The 20,007-nt window shown below is 38.2% G+C and overlaps 1 protein-coding gene across 4 annotated transcripts in view; it reads left to right on the forward strand.

Annotated features, from left to right (window-relative positions):
- The window catches only part of ptpn13 (protein tyrosine phosphatase non-receptor type 13), a 53,198-nt gene that overhangs the window by 4,403 nt on the left and 28,788 nt on the right, over positions 1-20,007 (forward strand). For all 4 annotated transcript variants that reach the window (XM_006789084.3, XM_035906936.2, XM_006789085.3 and 1 more), the window contains exons 2-7: positions 6,131-6,250; positions 11,848-12,014; positions 13,768-13,833; positions 16,066-16,251; positions 16,514-16,601; positions 18,583-19,215. In XM_006789084.3, coding sequence (XP_006789147.2) covers positions 6,136-6,250; positions 11,848-12,014; positions 13,768-13,833; positions 16,066-16,251; positions 16,514-16,601; positions 18,583-19,215 — 1,255 coding nt within the window. In that variant the 5' untranslated portion in view covers positions 6,131-6,135. The remainder of the gene's footprint in view (positions 1-6,130; positions 6,251-11,847; positions 12,015-13,767; positions 13,834-16,065; positions 16,252-16,513; positions 16,602-18,582; positions 19,216-20,007) is intronic.

A 20,007-nucleotide genomic window follows, 5' to 3' on the forward strand; every position in this document is an offset into this window, starting at 1 on the left:
TAATGAAATCTTGTCTCAAAGCTGCAATCAAGCACATCTACATACATTCACTCACTTCCACTTCATTAGGTACACTTATTGGTACTGAGCTGGACAGCCTTTGTCTTGAGATCCATGTTGTTTATGCCAAATTCTAACCCGAATTTCTCAGTGTTGCAATAGAGTTCAAGACTCATCAGACCAAGCCTTACTATCTGCTCAAAGCAATCTGGGCATTCGCCTCTGACATCAACAAGGCATTTTCTCCCAGAGAACTGCTGCTCACTGGATTATTTTGTTTCTCACACCATTCTCTGTGAACTCTAGAGATGGTTGTGTGGGAGAATCTGGTCGGTTTCTGAAATGATAAGATTTCATCAGGTCATCTTTACCACATTTACTTTCCTTAATGTGCTGGATTTTAAAAGGTATTTGCATTAAAGAACAGTTGGACAAGTGTCCCTAATGAACTGGCTGAGTGTATAGTCTGTCCTGTTTTTAGTGTGGACTTTTTTCAGTTTTGTGAGAAATGACACGGGCTACATTACACAAGGTTTTACATTTGCTGCATATTTAAATGCTAGTTGTACATTGATGCCAGAACAAGGTAACAGGCATAGTGTGAATTAAGGCTGATGCTTGATATTGGCAGATTATTCCTTCTTGCTGTTGTGCCCTCTGTGTGAAAGCCCCCCCCCCCCCTTTTTTTTCTTTTTGTTATCTGAATTTTACATCTTTAAATCCTCACTACAAATGCACATTATTATTATATAAATGCAACACAGTAATGCATATTTTTAACCAAGTACACCTGGCACACCTTCTGAATCTGTTGGATTGCCCTTGATATTTGCATATTTGCATATCAGGAAATATGCTGTAAAGCAACAATGCTTTACAGCTTTACAGTGACATTTTTATATCCTGGAGAAATTGCAGTACAAACCAACACAACAGAGCCATTTATATGTTACACACATGCGCACGAAGATGCAAATATGGTTGTTTATGTTTGAACTAAGTGAAATGAGCTCACAGTTTCTGCTCAGGGTAAATTAGTCTGTAAAACTGGAGCTTCCTGTTTTGCTTACATTGGTATCATTCCATCACTCGATTGGGAAGATTAGCTAGAGTTGTCAGTGCAGCACAGTAGCTGGAGTTTAAAGAGAAAAAACAAACAAAGAAAAACTACAGATAAGAGAAGATATTCCTTGTGCCATTTTCTCATTCAGTGGTTTGTAGGGTAGATTTAATTGTAAATTATGTACGCAGGTTTAAGCAGGGTAAATACAGTGGTTTGTATTGTATTGTTGTAATATTTCGTATTTGCTTTCTTTCTGTGTCCGGTCAGCAAGGAGAACAAATCTGTGCATTTCTTACATGAATAAATGTAGGACTATAATTCTTAAATAAATTAAAGCATTATTTCACTTTGAAGCAATACGTTTGATTAACCCAATAACTCAGTAATTGGGTAAAGCTAAAAGCTAAAAGTCTAAGGTAAATATAGCTTTGACTAAAACAGAAAGTGTAATTTTCAGATGCTCTGTTTCATGGGCTGATTTGACCGTATATTATTCCTATTGTATATCATAAGTGGGAAATATGTCCACCCTTTTTCCACATTTATTGTTAAGCTCTATTAGTATTTATTTATTTAGTCTGTGTGCTATATAGATGTGAAATTCTGGGTTAATACCAACATGGTGAATAGTCATTGTCAGTGCAAATAATTGTTCTCTTTGTTTATTTAGCATTTCTTAGATTTTCTTTGGCATGTAAATTGTAACTATAAAAAAATACGTGCACTGTTTAAAATTTTTTTTTTTAAATTTAGAAAATTGACATGATAACGTCAGCCAGTGACATCACTAACTGTAATCTTTTTGCTGACACGCAGACATCCGCCAACACTGGGCAGATATGGATGCCGCTACAGTTTGATAGCATGTCTGCACATCCTATTATGTTCATGTGATATCTCTCGAAAGCTTTGAGGTAATATATTTAAATGTGATGCAAAACTCACTTGGACACAAGGCTGAACTGATTAGAATTTTGGTGGTCAGTGTTTAAGGTCATCTAACAAGATGGCTAACACACGTTTTTAAGTGCCAAATGGAAAAGAATATACAGCCCTTGGCAGATTTGGGTTTATTTATTTATTTTTTTAAAATTCCATAAAAGGCATTTGCAGCCATAGCTAGTAATTTAACATGTTGTGTTGTTGCTGTCTTGTGTAAAAGAAAGCTGATCCTTTAAAATAGTATCATAGAATTTGGTGGAATGTCGAAGTTATCCACATATCCAATAATATTTTAGCTTTAACTACTTCTAATATATATCTCTGAACATGCCGTTTTTGTTTTTTTCCCAATGTCCTTTTTTATATATTTATTAGCATACTATAAGAGAAAGGAACATTTTGTATTATGGATTGGATTTTTCAATACAAAAAATTTAAATTCTGCCTAAATTTAAAAAGCGTGAATTAAAAATTAAAACTGTCACTTTCATTTGCCTCTTGTAAGGCATCTTAGAAGTGCCAAAAAGTACAATTACTTCATTCAAGAAGAATCCTGCTAACAACCAGTAATGCTAACTATGCGCCTTGTACCAGCCTGTATGTTGTCGTATAGTGTGTGAGATACTGTGGTGTGAAGTCTCAACAGGTGAGTAAAAGTCTAATTATTCTATATGTTTACATAATCTATCGATTATTTCAGTCCGTTCTCAGCTTATGATCTTGACAATATGTAGGTTAGTCTTTTGAAATAATTGTCTAAAATTTAGCAAATGATAACAAATTTTAATCTTCAGGTAAAAGAGCTCCTATTAAAGTTTTAAGAATTATTATAGCTGGGTAAACAGTCAAAAACCCAAAGGTATTTAAGTTACAACAGTTACATCTTAAATTTATTAAAAATGTATTAAAAGGTCCTTGAAGTCTTTAAATTGTTGGAACTTGAAGTCGTCCTCTGGGAATGTGAAAAATGAGTTTTCTGGAAGCTGCTGACTTTCAAGAAATGCAAGTTGTCTTTTGTCTTGCATTGGCAGAAATATGGAGTAACAAAAACTTATGGCGGATGCTCTTGTAAAACAGATAACTGATTCCTTTTATGATGCAGGAAAAATAAAATGCAACATTAAATACATTTAATTGTCCCACCTAAGTTAATACTGGTTCACAACAAGCCCCTGTTGTACAGCTTAGAACAGAGGTTAGAATCACATTACAGTACATAAAACCAAAACAGTCCAAAAAAAGTAAACAGCTGCACAGTGGAGACAGTAAAAAAAAAAAATGAGATAGTAGATTATTTGAATCAGTGGTTAAAATGTGATCTTCCAGCAAATAGTTTTTATTTTCCTATTTAAAATAGTCTTTGTAGGTGATTTTTATGTGACAGGGAATCTAGTTAAGTTTTAGTGCATGAATAAAAATGATTTCTGACTTTTAGTAGTATTTGTAATCAAATACAAACTTTTTTTTTTTTTTTCACACACAGAGAAGCCAGGCCACTGCACTTAGTAGTTGGTGTTTTGAGTAGTGTATACACAAAGTACTTTTCATGGTTTAGTTGTGTTAGCAAGTAATAGCTGGCTCATTATAAAAAGCCAGAGGAACTGCTAAAATGCACATTCCCCCTCTGCATACCGTGCAGAAAAACACCTTAAGGCACACACTTGTTGACACAGAGGAAAGGGAATAAAGGAATAAAACACACACACAGGGAACATAGACCATCCACTTGACTGTGAAAGACTTTCTAAAGTAGATTGGTGGCAAACTAAGATGCTCATTTGCAACATTTAGAATATATATGGTCAACCAATTTTCTTGTGCATGTGTGTACTTCTGTTTGAGGAAGTTGGTGGATTAAGTGATTTCCCACATGCTTCTGTAGAGTCCACTCATTGTGAGTGTGCATGCTCACTCTTGACAGGGACAAATAGAATCACATTAACAAGAACACATGACAAAACAAACCTATAAATTCACACTTGACATGCCTAACATATGAAATATGCATAGACTTTATTTGACCTTTGCCATTTTACATGCGCGGGAACGAACCTCAGCTTCAAATAGAGATGCTTGTTTTCACTGAGGTATGGAAATGTTGTAGCTTGAAATCTGCTGGACTGTGAAGCGTTTTTGCTTTTGTTAGAAGTATAGAAAGTGTCCTTGTTTCGTAACCTTTGGTTCTTGCATAACATCAGCTCTCAGAGTAGCATGAGTGAAATGCCTCACTATGGGACTTGCCTTTAAGGTAGATTATTTAGTTACTCATGTGTTTAGTCACTGAGTTTTGATAACGTTGAATTTGAGAGCACCAAATCCATTTTAGATGAATTAGATTGAACTATATGTGTCATCTTGTGGATTTGTGCAGGCTCCTTCTTTATTATCCTGTCTTACCTGTTGTGTTGACTTCCTGCATGGGTTTAACCTAAAAATACTTAGCATTTTTTGTGAAATGACTTCTGTGCCTCTGAAAGCATTTTGAGAGTATTTTGTCAGGCGCTCTTGTAGGTGTTTGTAGGTGTTTGTGGTTTAATAAAGCAAGTATTGAAATCCCAGCCAATTAAAAGTTTACATTAAAAAAAGCATTTTTTGTGTGTGTGTATGGCCCTAGAATTAATTGAAAGTGATTTCCATGCAGGAGGGGAGTTGATTTTAAGTACTGTCACCAGACAGAAACATATCTGTATAATTTTAAGTCTAATTTAGTCAAATTCTTGGTCTAGAACAAAACTCAGCGCAATCATACATTTGTCATGAAGTAGTCATGCTCCAGGAATGTCTTAAATGGAGATATTAAAAATATTCTTGTTGCATTGCAAAGCTTGACAGTTGAATTAATGTCTGCACTCATGAGCCTGATTGGGTTTTTTTTCTAATCAAGAAATCTCTGTTTGCCGAGTATTCACTCACCCATTCTGAATTCTGCTGTTTAATCACTTCCGTAGTCACAGGTGTATAAAATCAAGCACTTGGAGAGTGCACAAAGGTCACCAACTTTCTGCAGAGTCAATCCCTACAGACCTCCAAACTTCATGTGGCATCCAGATTAGCTCAAGGACAGTCCGTAGAGAGCTTCATGGGGTGGGTTTCCACGGCTGTGCAGCTAAATCCAAGCCTTACATCACTTAGCGAAATTAAAATTATTTTATGGTGTTGTGTAAAACAGGCCACCACTGGACTCTACGGCAGTGGAGACGTGTTCTCTGGAGCAACAATTTACACCTCTCCACTAGACTAGATGAGTCTGGTTTTGGCGGTTGCTAGGAAAACGGTACTTGTCTGATTGCATTGTGCCAAGTAAAGTTTGGGGGGAATTGTGGTGTAGTATTGTGTTTTACAGGAGCTGGGCTTGACCCTTTACTTCCAGTGAAAGGAACTCTTAATATTCAGCATACCAAAACATTTTGGAGTATTTTATGGGAACATGTTTGGAATGGCGCTGTCCTCTTCTAACATAACTGCACACCAGGACACAACACAACATCCATATAGACATGGATGAGCGAGTTTGGTGTGGAAGAACTTGACTGGCCTCCACAGAGTCCTGACCTCTACACTTTTGGATGAATTAGAGTGGAGACTGCAAGCTAGGCATTCTCGTCCAACATCAGTGGACGGGTAATCAGTAAATTTGATGGAATGGACTGAATTAAAGGTCTGCTATATTTTATACTTTACCCCCTGAAAGCCTACTAGGAGTAACTCTTGAAGCTCTTTTCTGACCTGAGCAAATCATGTCGTATTTCAGGCCTACTTATAGTGTGCATTAGAAGTTAGTGAGGGTGATCTCTGTTTATGCAACTACCCTTGGAAAAACGCAGAAACTATTGTAATTGGTGTTAAAAACATGTTTATTGATATTTACTGAGGTGTCAAAACAATTAAATGAAAGGGTACGGGCAGGCTTCAATGTTGTCTTTATGGGGGAAATTTGCAGAAAACAATATTTATATATAATAATATAAGTTTTTGCAATTGTTTCAAAAAAAAAAAATTGGGTGGAAGCATTAAAATTTCAAGACAGCAATCTTAATGTTGGCATAAATACGTATTTCTTTAGATTTCAGAAGGTCTTTTTGTGTAAATTAAATTTTTCATGTTCGTCTTGCTGTATTTCTGCAGGGAACATGCATGTGTCTCTGGCAGAAGCCTTGGAGGTTCGAGGAGGTCCTCTCCAGGAAGAGGAGGTCTGGGCAGTGCTGAGTCAGAGTGCAGAGAGCCTCCAAGAACTTTTTCACAAAGGTATGTGAACATGGAATCAAAGGTAGAGGCCTTATTCTGTCATCATCATGCATTATTATTTCAAAATAAATTAATATATCTATCTGTGTTGTTTTCTTAAAAAAAACATCATGTGAGTTTTCAGTGTCAAATTGTATTGTCATAAATTTATTTCCTCACTGTAAAATCTGTAAAAACATTGAATCAACACAAACTTATTTGTCAGTGTTTTGCATCAGCGAATGACATAATTAGTAGGATTTTTAAATCTGCCGTATTTAATGTATTTAAATGATCGTTGTGACTTACTTGTGCCTATAAGTGCCTTTTGGTTCTCCTTGCAATCATATCAGTTTGTAACTTAAGAAAAATTTAAACAGCATGTGACTCAGAGGAAGTGAGTCAGCAGACATTGCAGTCCCTGGGTGTTAAGACAAAATTTCATTGCACCTGATTTAGGGCTGCCACAAACGATTATTTTGATAGTCGACTAGTCACCGATTATTTTTGAGATTAGTCGACTAATCAGATCATGCATCCATTGGACGTACAGCTTATTGCACCAGCATGCATCTGCTCTTATATAACTATTATTAACTTACAGATTTAAGTGTTTAAGGTATGTGCTAACTAAAAATAAAGACAAGATGATAGTTTATTAAATTTTAATGAAATTTGCAGATTGTTTCGGTGAAGTTTAATAAACTCCTTGCTATCTAAAATATAACAGGACACCGGAGTAAATTCTCGAGCATCTCACACTTCTGATAATCAGTTCTCTGCTTGACTTTTATTCAGCTGTGCAAAAACTATAACTTTGATCTCAGCCAAACCGATTTACTCAGGAACAAATAAAATACTAAAAAAAGCCAAACAATAACATTTTTAAGTTATCTAAGTGACTTATATATGTTTAACCTGAGTAGCGAAAGACGGCGTTGGGTTTGAAAACGACGCATCGACTATTAAATCAGTCGTTGACGATTTTGATAGTCGACGTAATCGTGACTAGTCGACTAATCGTGGCAGCCCTAACCTGATTACATAGGGCAGGACTGTGTCAAATAAACTGTCATCCACTGACTTTGTGCATTTCTACAGTCTGCATGAACCAGCTTGAGTTCAACTTCTAGTTTTTCTGATTGGTTTCATTTCCAGACAGTACTGGTAATGCTGTAATAACCCTCTCTTATCAGCGTAGCCTGCAAATATTTAACATTAATTACAAGCAATCTATGCTCAAATACTCTTATACAGAAATTTATTGTCTTATGAGATAAAGCTCTGAAGATATTAAGGACAGGAATGGAAGACTGATATTTGGAATATTTTCGATAAAAGTAGTCTTGACATTTCATTGATGTACCAGTTATTTATGATATTCTCTTCTAATCAGAGATATTTGAGGAGAGACACAGAGTGAATCCTGGTTTAAATTCTTTTCTTTCAGAAGTCCTGATGGAAGCATGTCTTCCCGTGGGAAGAACATTTGGGGCATGTCAACATACCTTTTTAACCAGTTCTATCAGAGCTGACTTGTGACTCTATACATGCAGTTTCTGTCTCATGACCACTGAAATTGTGGTTTATTTATATAATAGTTCAAAAGGTGAACTAGCTAGGTGGCAAGACTTGTAGGAGAACAATGATATGAATGCACCATCATTTTTGTTTTGCTATTGTGTAGTTGTGTTGCTATGCTGAGTATATTTTTAGTTGGATAGTTTTAGACTGCATAGAGAAGCTACAATTAAACTAGCAAATGTTGAAGCCAGCTGTTATATAGTTAAAAGCTATGTAAGACAGTTTATGACAGAGTGGATTAATATTAGTAACCATTTAACTTTAATATTTGTGTTGGATGTTCTCTTAGATGAAGTTGGCCATTTATGACTAGAAACACTTTAAACAAAGAGAAAACAATAGGTTTTAGTTTGGTTTTTTTGGTGAAGTGTGTTAGATATTTGCTTTTTGCACCAGATTTGTCATTGTCTTTGTGGTTAAAGGTAGGGTCAAGATTTTCCACCACTCTGAGTGTGCTAATGTGGTCAAACACCACTAGCACAGGTTTTTTTTCTCTTGTGTAAACAGTAGTGGTTTGTATATTTGTATAAGAATGATTTGTTTGAATACGTGCTGGGTGAGTGTTTCTAATTTGTTGTAGGAATTTCTCTTCATGGTCCCATTTATATATTAGAGGAGTGCCTCAGAGATTTGGTCTGATATAACATGATAGCATAACACAGTTGCTGTCGATTTCTCTGCTGCACATCTCTGATGTGAGTCTCTCGTTCCACCACCAGTTCTGGTGACTCAATCTATCATCGTGGATCAGCCGTTCAGTAATACTAAAAATAGGCTGTGAGCACCAAATGATGCTCAGCTAATATGTAGAGGGGCATTTTTGTCTGACCTGAACTGGATATTTTCTCTTTCTTGAACCTTTCTCTGTGAAGCATAGAGATGGCTGTGTGGGGAAAATCCCAGTAGATCAGCAGTTTCTGAAATCCTCAGACCACCCGGTGTGGCATCAACAACCATGTAACGTTCAGAGTCACTCACCTTACTTACATATTCTGATGATCAGCTTGATCACCTATGGGTCTTGACCAGGGGTCGGCAACCTGCGGCTCTTTTGTCCTTATACTGCGGCTCCAGGTGGTTTGGGAAAATAAATTAGAAATATTTAGCTGAAGTGTATTTTGTTTGTGTTTAGTTATTTTTTAACTTGTAGTTCTAAATTGGAAGATTATTGTGATATTGAAATATACAAATAAAATTATATCTTATTATTTTTTCATTGCTCAAAATAAGCATCACACTCGCGGAAGCCGGTATACCCACCGAAACGCCGTGCATTTATCGAGACTTTCGACCCCAGGTAGGCCAGTTATGGATCTTCGGATCCACATTATGTCTGCAGCTGTTCTCCACCGTGAACTTTGTTAAAAACAAATACCGCTCGCGCCTCACAGATGACAGCTTACAGTCCTGCTTAAAGATGAATGCCCCGATTTGCAGATGCTGTGCGCAGAGGTTCAGGAGCATAAGTCTTATTGTAAACATATCACGGCAGACCCGACGATGTTTTCATGAACACGCTTTTCAGCATCTCTTTACTGACCACTTTTCACACACGGTTGCTGTACGCATACAGCCGGCTGTAACTTTGCAGCTCACAGCCCGACAACACAACAGCATAGAGAGCACAGACTTTAAGGCGGTGAGGCGTGGTTGCGGGTGCCACTCAGGTGCGTCCGACTCCCCTGCAGCAGCGCTGCAGACCACGCCCCGCCACACACATTAACCAGGTAAAATACATATTTAGGCAGAATTTTGCAAATATGTATTTTTTTTTTAGCAGCATAGTGCTTTTTTTCAATTACTTTTTAAAAGTCAGGTCAAGGCTCCAAAAGCCCAAAGGCGATATAAGGGTGGCGGCTCACAACAGTTTTTGTTTGCTACATGGATCATTTTAGTTTAGCTGGGTGTCTTTCCTTTTGTTATATTTCTTTAAGAGTTCAAAATGTGTTAATTACATAAATAAAATGTAATTTTCTCTGTAGCACTTCATGGATTTCATAAGCAACACACCTTAGTTGCTCTGTGGATTCTTTTAAAAAGTAGTTAAAAACTTTTCTGTTCAAACAAGCCTTTTGTTGATTACATATTTTATATTCTTTACATTATTTACATTTGATCTTTTACATTGTGTATAATGTCTATTGATTGTATTGTTTATTTTATTATTTGTGTACAGCGCTTTGTGACTGCCTGTCTGTGAAAAGCGCTTAATAAATAAACTTTACTTACTTACTTTAGTTGTTCACACAAAGCATAAAGGTAAAAAAAACACTATATACAGTGTTATCTTCATTTTAGATGTCAAAAAGTATTTGCGGCTCCCAGTGTTTTCTTTTGCGTGAAAACCAGGTCCAAGTGGCTCTTTGTGTGTAAAAGGTTGCAGACCCCTGGTCTTGACCATATCTGCATGCGTAAATGCACCGAGTTACTGCCATGTGATTGGCTGATTACTACCCAAAATGTAACCAGTAATCTGCCATTTCCTTTTTTTTTATAGGGCTAGGTGGTAACAAATATAAATTATTTATTTTATTTTATTTTATTTTAGTCAAAGTACTACCTCTGACTGCAAAACTGTGACCTCAGCTGAGTAAGCAGTGTTTGTAGCACAGCTAAAGTCATATTGCAAAGTATCCGATGGCCAAGTTTTTTGGATAAGTAATTGCAGATTTCTTTTACTACTATGTAAAACACTTCACTTTGAGATTTTATTTGAGTGAGAGTGACTTAAGGACCTGGGGCCTCTTTGGGGGAATAAGTTAAGTGGTCAGTGTTCTTATTAAGAACAAAAATTCAGTTTTCTATTAAAGAAGAAACAAATGAATGAGAGCACATGCTGTCAATTTCAGTTCCTAGAAACAAAATTGGAGTCAGAAAAAATCAGGATGGACACTCGGATGGCCGAGAAAATTCCAGTTGGTGTATCTTCAAAAGCAGTTCTTCTTCATCTCTGGACTCATTGTAGGAATGGTTAAAAGGAAAAAAGCTTGCACCTGTGTGTTCAAAATAACAGCTACCATGAGTCTCATTTTGTAATGCTCGCTTGTCAAAAAAACACGCCTGCACTGATAAAAAGGCATTGTTTAGCTTAGAGGCATACGATTCTGATGAATTGGATAATTTGGTACCAGCTCTCAACTGGATAAGTTGCTTAGTTCTCATTCCTAGCTGAATGGGCTATAAATATAGCTGTTCAAAATTATTTCCTGTTCCTTAAGCTTAGTTAGCAGTTCAAAAGGCTAAAAACGTACATTTGAAGATGGTAGGTTATGTAATGTTGCATTGCATGGTGTTCTGTTGGCTTGACAAGCACTATCCTTCTAGCATGATTTCTGCATATATCTGCAATGTATTAAAATTTGTCATGAAATGCATGTGCTCAGGCTGAGTCAGTCTGGTCAGCAAAAGCTTTGCATGGGATAGACTTACTACTAAACCAGTTACTTTTGAGTAAGATCTTGGTCACATGAGTTTTTAAACAGGAAACTTGTATTTACTTAGTAAAAACCAGCTTTGCCTCAAATCAAATTCCTGTGTTCGTCTCCCTGCTCCTCTCAGAGTTAACTATCAGTCAAAGAAAAGAATTTTGCAGCGCTGCTTAAACATTCCTTTGTGTATTTTTAAAACCTTCTCCCACCATCGCACCGGCTGTGGCTTTTTAGGAAAAGAGAATTACGCTGCGTGTCCATTCCTTTCTGCAACCATGCCCCAACAGTTATTTTCTTGCCGACTAAGAAAGCAACATGTGTTTTTGTTTACTTCAATCATCTTGAATTTCCATAAACGCCAAAGCCATAGCGAGAAACATCCACTGTGGTTGGATGTGTACAGTCACTGGATCCAGGCTGTAAATGCTTAGACAAAATTTGATGCTAGTATGAAGCTTAAAAACACAGATCTTGACTTTAACGCTGTCCTTGTGTGAATATGTGGTAATGGCTAATAATTTATGTGAAGAAACTATGATTTTTTTTTTTTTTTGCTGTTCAACCGTGATGGCAAACTAATCATTGAAATGTTATTTCCATTTCCAGACCCTTCAGCCATGGGCTTCATTATATCTCCCTGGTCCCTCCTGCTCATGCCATCTGGCAACATCTCATTCACAGACGAGTATGTCACCCAGCAGGACTTAAGGGCCTTCACAGCACCAGAGGTCCTGAAGGGGAACTCCTTGACTTCTGTTTCTGACATAGAAAAGGTATAAACCATGATAATACACCACGTGGCGACAGCATCTGCCAAATTGTTTAGTCTACGTGTGTCTGTGCTCTAATCTTTTGTTGTTGCCCATATTTTTAAGTGAAATCTTGTGTTTAAACTAAACATTCATTTCGAACCATCACTTGGTGTCATCTAACCAGTCAGTGACTGTTGAGTACCCCTTGTTCTAAACATAGCCATGTTTACATTCGCTCTTTCTTACCAAGTCATGTCGGTTGTATCCTAACTAATGACATAGGTGCATTTTCTCCCTTAAATGGAGATTCTTTTTTTGTCAGACATGCTTACCTTTTCTGCCTTTTGGTGGTTTGTTGGCACAAAACCATTAGTTTAATAGCCTGACACTGGCTAGAGATATGTGTCAACACCCGTGTGCTCATCGGGGGGTTTCCTGCACAAAGGAATTTTTAAATTATCTTTTCCAAAGATGTTTTAGCAGACTCCAAAAGAAAATCCCCATGATTGTAAGAAAAATGTTTATAACTTGTTTTGTTTATCGGTTTCACGTACTCAAGCATGATGAATAATTGTTCATTAAATGGTTAGAAATGCTGTGAAAAAGTCACATTACTGTGAAAGGTTTACACATACTTTGCGTCTTTACTGGCAGACAGATCTTTCTTACGTGCATAGCTGTGTGTCGTGCTTTCTTTTTCTGTTTCTTTAAGATCCTGCCTACGTCATTTTGCTGATGCTAGTCATTGTTTTCCTTAGCATCCAAAGTTTCAAAAGACACGCAAATGACATGCTCAATAGAAAATGAACTAATAAGGCGGAGCTATTTTTGTTCAGTCTGTATTGTCGATCACGAGTTTTTGTCTTTGTTTTTTCAGATGTCTTGCGAGTTTTGTACATTTTCTGTATTTAGTACATTTAGTCTGTTGTGCAACGTTTCATGTTAAATGTTGGGTATAGATGATGCTAATAGTCAGTGTGTATGGTTAGAGCATTTCTTCACTGGAAAAGCAGAGACAGCATGTAGAAGATTCAGATTTGAAGTTGTGAGCGATCACAGTACACCACACCCCCTCATTTTAACTCTGCCTCTCTGGTGAAGAGCAAAAACCTTGCATGACTGGATTCCCGTCTCTGGCACAGACCCACAGACCTCAACATGGTTTTTTGCTGAGTCAGTTTTCCAACCCTGGGCCTGTCTCCCCAGCTCAGTTATTTCAGTGTAGAGAATATAATCTGTTTCCTTCATAATCATACTGTGGATAAACATACGTCATGTGCAAGTTTTCCTTTTGCTTTTTTGACATATAGAGGTCATATTGTCGCTTTTAATCGACAGCGTTTAAGGTTACACGTTTTCTGAAAGTGTTAGTGTTTCTTTAAATTTGTACTCTGTGATGTGTTCCTAAAAGACCTTGAAGGCAACGTTGCATTCTTTGGCAGTCGCTGAATTATTCTTTCCTCTACCAAGCCCGACATTCAGGGGAAGTAATTTCTCTTCCACGCAACGAGCGGAGAGGAGTAAGGAGGGGAAAATGGAAAAATGTTTCTGGATTTAGGTTGAGAGCCCCTGTCCTTTTTTTTCCCTCCCCCGCCTCCCCTAAAAACTCTTAGCAGTTGTTGAGCCTTAGTCCATTTATCTTTGACTTGCTTTCAGGTTTTGTGCCTCATCTTTATACATATGTTATTATTATTATTTACTGTTGCATGCATTTTGTCTTGAGTGAATGAAATATAATCTTATATATTATTCTAAGTGGTGTTATTTTTCACAGATGCACATGTACTCTCTGGGGATGACCTTATTCTGGGGGGCGGACTATGAGATCCCCCATAGTCAGGTAAATCTTTAACACAGACGCTTCCTTCCAAATGTGCAGAGCAAGGGTGTCAAACATATGGCCCGGGGGTCCAGAATGGCCCACCAAAGGCTCCACTCCGGCCACCTGGACAGCTTTGGATGTGGAATTTTGTATACACTTTTACACTTTTAGTTTACACTTATAAACTAAAAGTATATATATTTTTTTATATTCAGTGAAGTGAATATACATTAAAAAATCTTAGAGTTTGGATAGCAGCACATTTTAAAGTGTAGAAGTGATGCATTGTTGCCTGTGTGAGACTAGACTAAAGATATGACATCAGGTGTTTAAATGGCACACTTGGCAAATACAGTAACTGTTGAACGGGTTTTACTGGAAGAGACACACCTGTGTTTGTCAAGGTTTAACAGTATCTATCATGTTGAGCATTTTGGAATTACTTAAAATTCAGCTGTCAAACCTGCACAGGCATGCTGCCGAAATGGTGGAGAACAGTGGAATAGGAGAAAGTAGCGCATGTCCCTCTATTGTTGTACCAAATACTTCCACAGATACCTGTATATACATCACCAATGAGGTTTCAGGCATATCTGGCTTTTTCCAAACTATGATCTTCACATCTAGATAAGAAATGGAAGAAAAGGTTAAGGCACTCTGGAATTTACAGAGATGGTTTGAAGACATGCTCATATCTCGACCAGAGTCAGTGAGGTATAAAAGATAATCTGCACAGCGTGCTCACTATTGTGAGAAAATACCACCCACAGTTTAGAAGCATCTCACACTCAAGTTTGCCATCTGCTCGGCTTCACTGAAAGGCTGAGGCTCCATCCACATCTCATCAGCCTTTCCTGTCACCCTTAAAGGTGCTGCTGCGTGCACTTAAAACACATAACACTATGTCATTCTACTCAACTCTCCAGTAGAATAGGCAAAGAAATACTTTGTTCATCCCGTATTTTGAAAAATCCCATGATATATGGAGGAAAAAACAAAATCAAAGCATTTTTTCTGTGGAATGGGTGGATTGCAACATTCGCTCTGTTGAAAAACTCCCCTTTATTTCTAAGATAAGGTAAATGATGGAAATCAGTTGCTAGCTCACTGCCCACAGCCAAATGCTACAGTACCGAAAAATATGAAAAAACAAAAGATGATCGAGTGCATAAAAAATATTTTGTACTGGTGATGGGCACTAAGAAAAGCTTCCAACATGCCTCCAGTCTTATCAGTACCTGTTATCGCTGCTGGTATGTTTTTCTGACAGTCATGTATTGCAAAACAAGGCAAAAATCACAATAGTACTGCTTCGGCATACCAGAGTAGTCTTCTTTTTCTTTTTTTTAAACTACCCAGAAAATCGATAAAGAATCAGGGATACAAGCACAGTCAGTACTGGAGTTGGTATCATTAAACTCTTGTCAATTACCCAATTCTTTATCTAAAGTAGGAAAATTTTTCATCCAAGTGACCTAAAACTCAACACAGTACTTCTGTGATACCCCGGCAATACACCTGCATGATGTAAAATGATCAGACTTGTTGAAAAACATGAAGAATGAACAGAAATGCATGTAAAGAAGGCACTTTTGGATAACAGAAACTATTTTCATAATGTAATAACTGTTGGAGGTAGTATACGTGTTTTTACTTCTACAAACCACTGAATTGGGGACCAGCACATCTCTCAGAAATCTGTTTTTAGGGTCTTTTGTTTTGTTTTGTTTTAAGCTTCCATCATGGACTGGGTACTTTCTTATCATAAGACAAAGGTTTTGAGATATGTGCAGATGAAAGTGTACCTTGTTTGGTTAAACACAGAAATGCAGCACCAAAATTTCCCATTTTTAAAAACAGGAAATGAAGAAGCTGAAAACAGGATTACCAGAAACTAAAGAATGACAACATTAGGTGGTGTCCTAGCCTTGCTTCAGTTCCTGTTTGTGAATGTGCATCTACTGTAGATCAAAACAACTGCTTGTAATGTATCTGCTGAGCCCTCCCAACTGCATACTGGCTATAAAGTGTTTTGTCCAAAAGCAGCCAAACATTTCTCCGTTTAACAGAGAGATGAATTCTGATATTATTTAATAAAGTTTAATTTGATGTTATGTAGTGACTGTGACACTAATTAAAATCTAGACCAACCTTTTGCCAGGATGCTTGAGAACAAGACGCTCTTTTCACTGTTTGTAGCTTAACTGTGTTATTTCCCCTCCACTCCCCCACACCCCCACCCCTATGCAGCCTATGGAGCTGGGAGAACACATAAACAGTTTACTCCTCAACATGTGTGATGACATTACATTGAGTCGAATATCACTGCGCACAGTCCTGGACATCTCCAGCAAACACATCCGAAACTCCAGCTGTGACCCTCCTTTCAGTTATATCAGAAGACTCGTCAGGACAGTGCTGGGCAGCCTTTCTCAGGTATAACATGTGATGATGTATATAAAATGAAATTCCAGCATTCCTGTCTAGGAGTCCATATTTGCAAAATTGTCATGAAGCCTATATTGGAAGAATGCTTCTTAGCTAAGTGTATGTTAAAGACCTATAACAAGCTCTTCCAAAAGCACACCAGGTTTGAATCATACAACAGGTGATGTGGTCATGCTGATAGAACATGTTTCAGGACGTCTTCCTTCTTTCACCCTCACTCTTTGTTTTTCATTTTCTGTCTTTTTCACAGCTGGACGGTTTGCTGACTGACAGAGAATCTCTTCCGGAGCGGAGCAAAGAGATTCGGGAGAGGCTGAGGGGCAAAGGGTTACCCTCAGGTAAGATGAGCTGCACCTAAGTGACACACAGTAATGTTGCAGTGGTGTGCTCAAAATCATTAATTTCCACACTGAGTCGTATCTATTGGCTGCAGGCGGATAAAAGGCTGCCAACGCGATAAGGTTTTTATTTATTTAGTGTCGAACTCAGCAAATATTAGTCCGTTGCACTTAAATGTTTTGTTTACCTACTTTCTGTGTAATCTTCATATGAGGGTCACAAGTTCAGCCTCTCTCTAAAACAAATCACCAGATCTTAGATAAGCAGGCTTTGTTTCGAACGTTTGGGAACACTTTGAAATTCAATTTGTCAAGCGAGTCCAGAGACGAACCAAAACATGTGTCCACTGATAGATACAGAGAATAACATTGTGACATGGAAGATTAAATAACAATCTGGTATATGTTAGATGAATAGTGAATTGCCATTGTGTTGAAGATTATATTGACAGTGGCCAAGTCTTCATCTCTGAAACAGCCAACTATGCAGGGTGCTTGTTGTTGTCGGTATAAAGTTATTCATGGAAAGAAAAACGATCAAATTGCGAAAGGGTGTTAGGGGTTCTCACAACTTACTGAGCTCCTTCTGTGGTGCCAGAAACCATGGGACACCTTCAGAGGTCCATAAGTCGGTTAAAATGTTTGGCAAAACACGAAAGAACGGCAGCTCATGGGGTCATCGTAATATGCTGGCCGGGTGCTTTTACTCACCCCTAATCTTTAAGCTGTGAGGGCTTAACAGTTTATGCTGGTTGCCCACATGTTTATTAAAAATATATTTTAATGAAGAAAGTATCAGATGTAAATTGCTCACCTTGTTTTCTAACTATTTATCAGTGACATACTCACTCTTTGAGTCTGTGGGAAAGAAGTGAAAGTAGTCAGAGAGAGGAACACCAAGTTACAACCTCAAATCTGATTTAATTCAGGAAAATATGAACAAATCTTCCCAGTGGTTTCTGAGAGAACTCGGGCATTTTTCCAGGCCATGAAGAGGAGAGCAGAGCACAAACATGGCTTCCATCTCGATTATGTAAGCACGGCATGGCATTGATTACAGATGCATATTTTGGAGTCATCAGTGTAGCTGCTGGTCTCCTGTTTGTATCAGTGCTTTGTTTCCCTGGTTGATCCCCAGCCAGCCCTAGGGAAAGTACATGCAAAGAGTATTACTCAGTTCTTAAGCATCTTTCCTCTGAAAGGACCAGCTCTCTCTCTCTGTCACCCTTAACCCAGTGGCTCCAAGTTCTTATTGCTGCTTAGGGAATTCAGATATTGTCTTTGTTCCTTTTACACATGCTGTGCATGTTATCATTGTGATTGACTGTCAGCGTGTCTGGGAGTGTAACTCACCTCTTTGACAAATCAAAGACATGCAGCATAAATTTTTTTATTCCAGTTTTACTCAGTCAAGTTTTTTCAAGTTTCCTCCTGAGTTCCTGGAAGACTGAAATCTGGCTATCTTTAATGCATTTCCAAACATATGCTTTCTAGATTAAAACCAACCCACATGCAGGATTTTTTTTTTTTACAGGCCTCAACATCTGCCCGTTTACCCTCTTGTTTCTGTATTTCTTCCCTTTGTTTTGTTCCTGCATACTTCACTGGTTTATTTCTCACTAAAAAACAGACTTTACTAGTAGTGTTTATATGCCTGGAAAGGCAAACTTTAAATTTATGGATGGTGAAAGCAAAAGTTCTTATTCGGGGAAAGGCAGTACTAGATTGTAAGATGCTTGTGGCACAAATTGTTAGTTATTGGGCCACAATTTCGTTTCCTTTTAAAACAATGGAAAAATAGTTTCTCAACAAACTGAGGAACTGTAGTAATATTAGCTTTTTATTCCTTGGGCTGCTGTTGTTTGTTTTACATGCAAAAGTGTAACAGTCATATACTATTGGACACAAAGAAGCTATTTTAACACTTGTTAGCCTCTGTATCTGCTTGGTGTTTAAAGTTTTGGTTCTCCCCTGCTCTTAGGGAGGAGTGCTGCCCCTCGGGTTCTGGAGCGCTACAGAGCGAAGACTCAGGAACAAACCTCTCTAAACCGAGGCCTTAGTCGTTCCATGGGCTCACTGCCAATCCAGGATCTTTTGAAGGGGGATGACGGGGCAGCTTTACAGTATTCCCTGTCTGATTATCACACCAATTCTGACTTACCCAGTGAACTCTACCCGAAGCCCCCCTCGCTCCATTCCCAGCGTTCTTATCCCTATCTGCACCCCTTTCACCCCCAGCAAAAAGGCCGGCCTGTGGAACTGGACCGTAGATCTCTGCCTTTCTCCAGTGGGGAACTGAAGCTAAGTCAGCCCAGGAAGACCTGGGCTTCCTCTGTGGACTTGGCTTGCATTGACCCAGAGGCTCTTCGCTTTGGGGCTTTGGAGGATGCAAGAAGAGGCAGTAGTGCCTTAAGTACACACTCCAGTGGCAGGCGCAAATCACCTTTGCAAGCTTTAAGAGAAAGGGATTCTCAATACCTTGAGTTTGGTGGGCTGAACAGTCGGAAGCCTCATCACCACTCAGCCTTGTCTGTAGGCTCGGGCATCACCGGTGCCTATGACAAGATCAAGGAAAAACAGAGGAAACTTCAGGCGCTAAGACAAGCAGTGGATGGTGAGTATGCTGAAACTAAGGGTTTAATTTAATAGCGAATTTGTACAAATGAATGTTTTCAGGGTTAAGTTTGTGTTGTTGTGTGTTTGTTAAATTCCTTGACAAATTTTCAAAACAAAATACGAACCAGAATCATGTAATTCAAAGTGGTATCACGTTGTGGTTGTGACGCCTACTGTGGACAACGTGTTGTGAATGATTTTCACTTTTAGGAAAAAAACCCATCATGGCAGTTTTGGCCTTTTCTTGGAAGCTGGCGCTGATTAAATATAAACAGAATGACTAACAAGCTGTTGTTTTCATTCCATGGGATGTTTTTTCGATGTAAGCCTTTCCTTATTTCAACACATCACAAACAACAAGCACCTGGTTGCTTTTGGTCATGTGTGCTTAGGAGTCCTTTGTCGGAGCATACAACATGTGGCCTATAGTGTGTAAAAGTGTAAGATTGCTGTTATGTGTGTGGTTGGCCACAACAAATTTCTTGGGTTTAGTCTGCAACTGTGGCAAGGAAGGAAGTCTTAAGTAAAACAGACCAGTTCAGGGTCACTTGATGTAAGTGAAGTGTCAGACTCTGTAGTGCATGGATTTATCAGGCACAGCATGGAGTCATCAGCTGACCTGATCTGAAAGACAAAAATAAAGTGAAAGCAACGGGATCAAGTGAGCAACCAGACAGTTGGACTAGTTACAAGTTGCGTATCCATCTGTAGTAACTACCACGTAAGTGTTGTGAAGTATGGGGAACCGGGTGCTGGCTTGGTGGTGGCTGGGCAGCAAGGTTTAGACAGA

Source organism: Neolamprologus brichardi, chromosome 7 (genome assembly GCF_056152115.1).
Source record: "Neolamprologus brichardi isolate AB-2024 chromosome 7, ASM5615211v1, whole genome shotgun sequence".
Taxonomy (NCBI): Eukaryota; Metazoa; Chordata; class Actinopteri; order Cichliformes; family Cichlidae; genus Neolamprologus; species Neolamprologus brichardi.